The sequence below is a fragment of the Lipotes vexillifer genome, unplaced genomic scaffold (assembly GCF_000442215.2).
Source record: "Lipotes vexillifer unplaced genomic scaffold, Lipotes_vexillifer_v1.1 scaffold785, whole genome shotgun sequence".
Classification (NCBI taxonomy): domain Eukaryota; kingdom Metazoa; phylum Chordata; class Mammalia; order Artiodactyla; family Lipotidae; genus Lipotes; species Lipotes vexillifer.
The window spans coordinates 1,569,741-1,577,315 of NW_006791778.1; the positions used below are offsets into that span (position 1 = coordinate 1,569,741).

The 7,575-nt window shown below is 44.1% G+C and overlaps 1 protein-coding gene across 1 annotated transcript in view; it reads left to right on the forward strand.

Annotated features, from left to right (window-relative positions):
• Positions 1 to 300: 300 nt before the first annotated feature.
• Positions 301 to 7,575, forward strand: part of POU2AF1 (POU class 2 homeobox associating factor 1) — a 22,034-nt gene continuing 14,759 nt past the window's right edge. Inside the window, exon 1 of the mRNA XM_007464667.1 lies at positions 301 to 436. Within this exon, the coding sequence (XP_007464729.1) occupies positions 421 to 436 (16 nt within the window). The 5' untranslated portion in view covers positions 301 to 420. The remainder of the gene's footprint in view (positions 437 to 7,575) is intronic.

The window sequence follows — 7,575 nt, forward strand, 5'->3', positions numbered from 1 at the left end:
GGCACGACTGGACACACACGCTCACGGAGTTCACACTCACGCACACTTGCCCACGCCCCGCGCACCCTGGCACCCCGTGGGGTTGCGTCCCGCAGCCCACGGCCTCCTGGGCCGGCTGGTTGTGCAGATCCAGCCGGCTGGCCGCGAGCATGGCGCATGGCGGGGTGGGCCGCCGGTGGGCCCGTGTGCGCGCGCAGGGGGGTGACGGGCGCCCCGCTGGAGAAGAGGGGCGGCGGCGGCGCCCGGGGTGGGAGGATGTGATGACGCTGTGCCCCCGCCGCGGGAACTCATGCCTTTAAAAGCCGAGGAAACAGCCTTGAGCAGGCGGTGGCTCCACTGGAGGCAAGCACACTCGGGTCTCACATTAAAGAAGCCAAACTGTCTGCTTCAAAGAGAAAAGGCAACATCCTGTCGCAGGCCATGCTCTGGCAAAAACGTAAGTGGTTTGGCTGTGGCTGTCGGAGCCGAGTCAGCGAGGGAGGGCCTGGGCTTTGCCAGGCATCCGGGAGCCGGGGAGGTGCGGGGCGGGGTGGGGACCGGCAGCGGGGTCCCAGTCCCCAGCCAGGGTAGCAGGAGGGGTGAGGTAGGCAAGATGGAGCGGGGTGGAGAAACCAACCTGTCAGAGGTGATGCTGATTTTCCAGGCTGGAGGGGAACGAACTAGTGTTCCAAGGTGGGACAGCTCATCCTGTCTCCGCTGCCCGCATGAATCACTGTGGTGAAGAAAGGGCAGCTGATGATTCACAAAACACAATTTAGAGGGGAAAGCGTGGAGCTCTTTACCAGAGTGTCTTTACTTTTATAAACAGCTACTCTACCCTGTGGTTCAGTTCCGTGGGCCTGTTTCTCTCTGAGTTACTGAGCTTTCTGCCAAAGGCATGATGTGTCTCTGTGACTGCATCGGGACCATGTGGAAACTTGGCTTGTCAAGCCTGTCCTCACCTGCTTTGCTGTCTTTCTCCTGTCATTCTTCTTCCCTTCTTGTGGCAAAGGCTCGTGTGTCCCCGTGCAATGGGGCGCGGGTTTACCTCTAACCTTAATGTTTATCCCTGGAGTTGGATGGAACATCTGTGAACTTTATTTTCCATATGTGGGACTGAACAGAGACTCGTGTTATTAATAATTGAAATCACACAGAGATTATCAACAACATTCCTTTCTCAGAGAAACAAAGCCAACTCAATGGCCTCATGAGAGTTGAACCTTCCTGGGGCTCAGTTCTGTACTTCCTCAAGAAAGAAGAGTAGTACCAAAAAATTTCTCTGTCTTTTTAAAGGTGCTTTTAGGTCTTTAAAATGCCTTTTAATGAATTCAGGTGCACTCTACCTCAAGCAAACTTAATATAAGAGAAACTAGATTTACAGAGAAAGATACATTAGGGAGTGTTTATTTATTTTACAAAAGATATTCTAATGGAGACCTTACAGTTCTGAAAATATACCATCATTGATTAAGTCATAACTTACAGTCACTTATCAGCAGTTCATTGTTTCCTTTATTTCTTGTGTAAATTCTTTGCAACTGAGCTTGTTAATGTGTAATGTGAAGGAACGATTTCAAAATTTCTCAGATTGTGAAGTCTCATCATTGTTCGATGTTGGCAAGATGCAGTTTTTTTCTTCAATGAAAGAAGTGAATTCTAATTTGCATTTGAGAGTTATGGAATCCTTCCAAGGTAACTAGGGATATTCTAGTATGGGTGGTGGCCACCGCTCCCAGGAGCAGGATAGAGCAAGACCCTCCCCTGCGGGGGCAAAGGCAGCCGGCCCTGTGGGAGTGCATTAATGGTGGTAGGTGGGCATTAATGTCCCTACTGGGAGCTGCTGAGTGTCCATATGCCCGGACCCCGACACTTAGAGCCCGATCTGTGGGTTTTATGTGAGCCCCTGGAGGGACTTCTGCCTTTATTCCTTCCTACTCAGAGAAAGTCACTTTCTTCTTTTTTTAATCCTCAGGTTTCTTATATGTAAAATGGGGTAAAAATGATACCCATTCCACAGAGATACCCTTAGTAAGATGAGATGCCACCGAGATGATGTTGATTGCTCTGGTTCTGCTTCAGTGCCTGAGATATGGGTTGCTTCCTTGCACTCATGAGCTGCCATATTTCCTCCTCTTTGTTACACATTGCATTTTTTCTTCTTTAGCTCCACCTAAGAGATTAACAATTTTTTTTTAAAGGGGATGCTAGAGGCACGTTTCCTGCTCACTCCCTGGAGGTCAGTCAGGTGCAGCAAAACTCCATCCCCAGGGAGACCACGTTGTAAATTCATCAGTGGAAAAACTGGGGTGAACGATTCTACCTGTTCAGATGATGCACATAATCAAAATTCTTTTTAATTTCTCTTTGGCATCTTAAAGGAAATTAGGAAAGGCCCTGGGCACTGGGCCCATCCCCTTACCCTAAGTGAGGCCCTTGTCTAAGGCACTGAGGGCACGTGGGTGACTAAACCCTGTGGGAAAACCAGTAAAAACAGGGCAGCATTGTCAGCCCACTTAGAATCACCTGATGGAAGGTCAGAATTTGAAATCAGGTACCAAGAACGCTGAAAAGGCACTTTCTTTTTTCAGAAAACGCCCTTGAGGCCTGAGCTGAAATGACTGTACTATGGGGTTCTGGAAAGGGTTAAGAAAACATTCACTTTGTAGATGTTGCCTCCTCCCTACCTGGCCCGTGACCCCTGTTTGTGGACTAAATGTGAACATGGGCTTTGGTTCAGATCAGCTCAGAACTGTGGGCACTCAGAGGTAGAAATCTTCAAGTCACAACCATGAATTGGAGATTTGCTTGACTGGCCAGTTGGACAAAGAAGTCATGCTCCCTGCAGATCCACCCACTGCCACCACACCTCCCCCTACCCCGTGGTTCTGCACTTGGTCCAGCAGGTGCCACGTAGATGTGAAGAACTGACATCCACCCCAGCAAGAAGCCCTTGTTAAGGCCAACTAGTAACGGTGCCGTAGAAATAGCAGGCACAATGGAGTGAGACAGGCCTGGGTTTGAAAGTTGGCTCTGCAGCTTAATTATTTAACCTTTTCACATTCTTACAAATCTGGAAAATGGGGGTTCTAATGCCTGCCTTACAAGGTTTTTGTCAGAACTAAAGTAGAGAATGGGTAAGTGTCATCATGTCTCCTGAGAATTAATGACAGTGGTAAGAGAGCACCTTCCCTCCTGGGACACCCTTTGTGGGCCCATCTCGAGTGATTAGGGCTATGCCAAATCCTTTCTAATCATTTCCCACACTTAGATTAGCATAGTTAAAAAGGCACATCAAAATATTTTTGAATGATAGGACCTTACATACAGTTTTCCAAGGGTCTAAATCAGAGGTCTGCCAATTATGGCCCGAGTGCCAAATCAGTCCCACCGCCTGTTTTCATAAATAAAAATTGATTGGGACATGGCCATGTCTATTCATTTACATATTGTCTAGGGCTGCTTCTGCTACAATGGAAGAATTGAGTAGGTGCCACAGAGACCATATGGCTGGCAAACAGTATTACTATCTGGCCCTTTACAAGGTTTGCCAACCTCTGGTTTAAGATGATTTGGGTAGTACTTAGGATGTTTATTTCCCTAAGTTACTGGGTATCATGGGCTTGCACAATGCCAGCACCAATGGGAGACAAAGCTTGCAGTCAACTGGTTACATGATTTGCACGATGCCGAAATTTGACTTGGTTGACTTCTTCCTTAAAAGCAGTGGAACTGTGTGTAATAAACTCAACACCACTTGTTAGAAAATGAGTGAATTGAACAACTGCTTTTTATTGTTATTTATGTTAGAGAAAGATCTACATGAGAACAAAGGCCTGGTTGACTGATTTTCTTTGAATTCACTGCTTGTCTTGATGCCCCATAGACTTGGTTTTGGTGTTTCTTTGCTGTAGTGCTCAAGGAGGCATCTTAAGAACAGGAAATACTTATTATCAAATTATTATGGCATGAATGTTTACTCTCAGACAACTTGAACCGAGCAGAGGTTCACCAAATGGATAAATTAAGGTCTCAAAATTCTCATTGACATAGAACTCTATACTTTCTCCAAGCTTCCACTAATTAGCCAACTTTTTGAGGACAGTTAAAAGTTCACTTAAAGATAAGAAAAACTTGTAATATACATATAATTTTTGGAACTCTATCTCCTGCATAAATTCAGATGAACTTACAACAAGAAGTAATTTTGGTCTGTGGACTGCTTCTAATATTTCTAGTCTGTGTTATAACCTTTGCTTACTTAATAAGCCTAATAAACACCTTTACTTCTTACCAAGTTTATCTATTGATGCAGTGGTTCTTGTTGATTAGGACAATTAGTATGCAAAAGGTATTCACGAATTCACGTGCACAGGGGGAGGTGAAATAAGTGACACACATCTACTAAGCACACAGATTAATCGGTAAAAGAGCTGATGAGTTTCAAGGTGGACACTTTACTTCTTCTCTCTATATTAACTAAATGAAAAACCAACCATGTCCCCCTCTACAGCCCAAAAGTTTATGAGTCAGAGGTTTTGAAAGCTCTCTTCTGATTCAAAGCTGCAAATCTGTTCTGTTGTGAGGAACAAAAAAGGACCAGGGTTGTCCACACTTATTAGCTAAATATCTGGACATTTAATTCACTTAGAAGTGCTGTTTTGCTTTTAAACTTTCTCATTACAAAGTAAAGATATTAGGTTTTTGTCCTTCTGACTTCTTTCTAAAGTGGCTTGTTTCCCACTAAATGAAGATGTCCACCAATTTATTACTTTGAGCCAAGGAAACCAGGGTTGGCTAATTAATTATGATCATTAACATATTTTTCAGCTTTATGAAATACTTAGTAACATTGTGGCTTTCTCATTTTTTTAGAGAAACTGCTTGATAGAGTGGGGCTGCCTGGGATGGAGAGGCTTCCTCTGAAACCCTCTTGTCCTGGTTGTGTGATGCTAAGACAAAGCATTACTCTTGCAGGCAGGAAACATGGATTCTACTTTCCTGCCTCTGGGTAATTAGGTGTAATTAGGTAATTAGGTAATTAGCCACCTAACCACTGTGGGTCTCAAGTGCTCCAGCTGTAAAATGGGACTTCTGTTTTCCTGGCTGAGGACAAGGAGACTGGACTTGACTGAAATCCTTTTCCACCTCGAGTTGCTGAGTCGTCATGAGTGCTTATAAAAAATAAATACATATTTTCAAATGCATCCCAGGTGATTCTAATGTGCAGTAGAGCTGAGAGCTGTTGACCTGGAGGCTGAAATTGATGGCTTATAACATACTTTTGGACATTGCACCACTATGAGCAGAACATGTTCAATCCTTTTCATAGGGATAAATATCAGCTATGGGGTGATGAGTGCTTCCCTGGTGCCATGCAGTATACCAGATGTTCTGTTGGATCAGTGTGGATTGCATTTGGTGGTTATTGAAGAGACCAGAAAATACATGGATTTAAATAAATAAGACAGTGGTATAGTTTCTCTCACACGAAAAAGTCCATAGTAGTCTTTAGGGGCTGTATGGAGGCTCTAAGTGCCAACAGTGTCTCAGGCTACTTCTGTCTTTCTGGTCTTAGGTTCTTGGCATGTGGCTTTTGTCCTCAAGTTTGCTTTATAGTTGCACTGTAGCTCCAACCATCACATCTGTGTTTCAGACAATGAAGAAGAAGAAAAGGGAAAGGCAAAAAAATCATGCCTCTCTATCATGGCGTCTCCCCACCAACACACAACTTCTGCTGACACCTAATGGCCACTCCTATCTGCAAGGGAGAATAGTGTAATTGTTTAACTGGGCGCATTGCCAACCTTCCAAAATGTTGGGGTTGACAGTAAGGAAGGAGAGGGCAGATGTTGGGTGTGGCAACCGCCAGTCTTTGCCACACTTTGAATGTATTATCTCATTTAATCCTCATAAAAATTCCATGAGGTAGATTCTGTTTTAAGCTCTATTTCATAGATGAGAAAACTGAAGCTTAAAGATGAGGTTAGTAACTCACCCTGAGTGCTGTCTTGCTAAGCTGTCCTGTCTCTCTACCATGGTGCCCGTCTCACTCACAGGGCTTAGGAGGATGCTCTTGGTAGAAGCACAGGCCTTCCATGTTAGATAAAGGACCAGTGACAAAATGAAGTGCACCAGCTGGCAGATGTCTGTTCATACTTTGGAAACATTTTTGGTGCATGTGTTTCACCTTGCTTATTGAAGAAAATGAAGTCTTTGCTTTCCTGCTATACCTCCTTCACTGGGCTCTTTGCAGATACTTTAGCTGAAATGGAGGGTTCAAAGGGGAGGGAAGGACCTAGAATTACCCCAAAATAACATAGCCTGTCTGTTTTCTTGGGAGCCCTGTGTGGCAGCCTGTGCTGGGAATCAAGGCTTTTGCCTTCTCGGCACTTCCTTCATTCTGAACTGTCTAGAGTTTGGAAGACTCAGGCTCTCCCTTCACGTGTGTGTGTGTGTGTGTGTGTGTGTGTGTGTGTGTGTTTGTGTGTGTGTGTGTGTGAGGTGTGGAAAGCAAGGTAGAGGGAATTATTTTGAATTAGAGAGTGACAGCTCTGTTCTTTCTCTCCCTTCAGTGGTTTAAAGCTCAGCCTCTGGGGCAGGCAGATCTGAGTTTGAATCCTAGATTTATGCCTCACTGGTTGTATGAAGCTGGCTTTGCCTCACTTTGCTGCCATTTCCTTGTATGTACAAAGGGAATGCAGTCCTTCATAGGGTTGTTGTAAGTGTTTACTACTGGGCTTGGCATTAAGTCAACACTCAATAGCTATTAGTTACTATTATTATGTTCCTGTTCTTGTTCACTTTACCTCTGAGGACAAAGTTTATGCAACTAAGCCTAGATTACAGTTTGTATGGCCTCTGAGTTCTGCCTTTCTTGTGAAATTGCAGGATGCATATTTCCAGTCTTGTAACTCATGGTGGGGTTAGTGATCAGGGCTTACATGGATGGTTAACCTGGCCATCCTGTGACCAAACTTGGAACTTGGACCACAATTTCCTACCAGCCTCATAAGGTGGGATGGTGGAAGGCTTGTATTGACTGGCAAACTTGTGTTTGTTTTTTAAATTCACAAGATAGGACTTGAGGTGTTGTAATCTAGCTTGAAGTATGCAAGAAATAGAACAAATGATACTGAAAACTGAAACAGCAATGTGCTGCCTCCTTTTCTTAGTAATGGTTTCATTAGTATCACTTTCTGGGAAGAGCAGGTAGCCAAAGAATTACAAACCAGAGTCATACTCAGACCAGGTGTTGGGACCAAAAAGGATTTGACCACACTTAAGAAAGATGAATTACTTTTTAATTCTCTAGAAAGAATCATAAATTTAATTGGAAGAGGAGTACAAAGATTGCTATAACCTTCCAGGACTGAGAAATGCTGGGAAGACAGAAAAGAAAGGAAAAAGGGAGGCAAGAGAGTTGAAGATAGAAACAAGTTTTAATGCTGGATGAAAGCAACACCAACTTAGGAAAGAAAGGTATAGAAGGAAAATCAACCATCCATTTATCATCCCATGCAAGCATGCATCCATCCAATAATGGAATTATATCCAGCTAGGGAAATCAACCAATGAAGTAAATCCCTTCAGCAG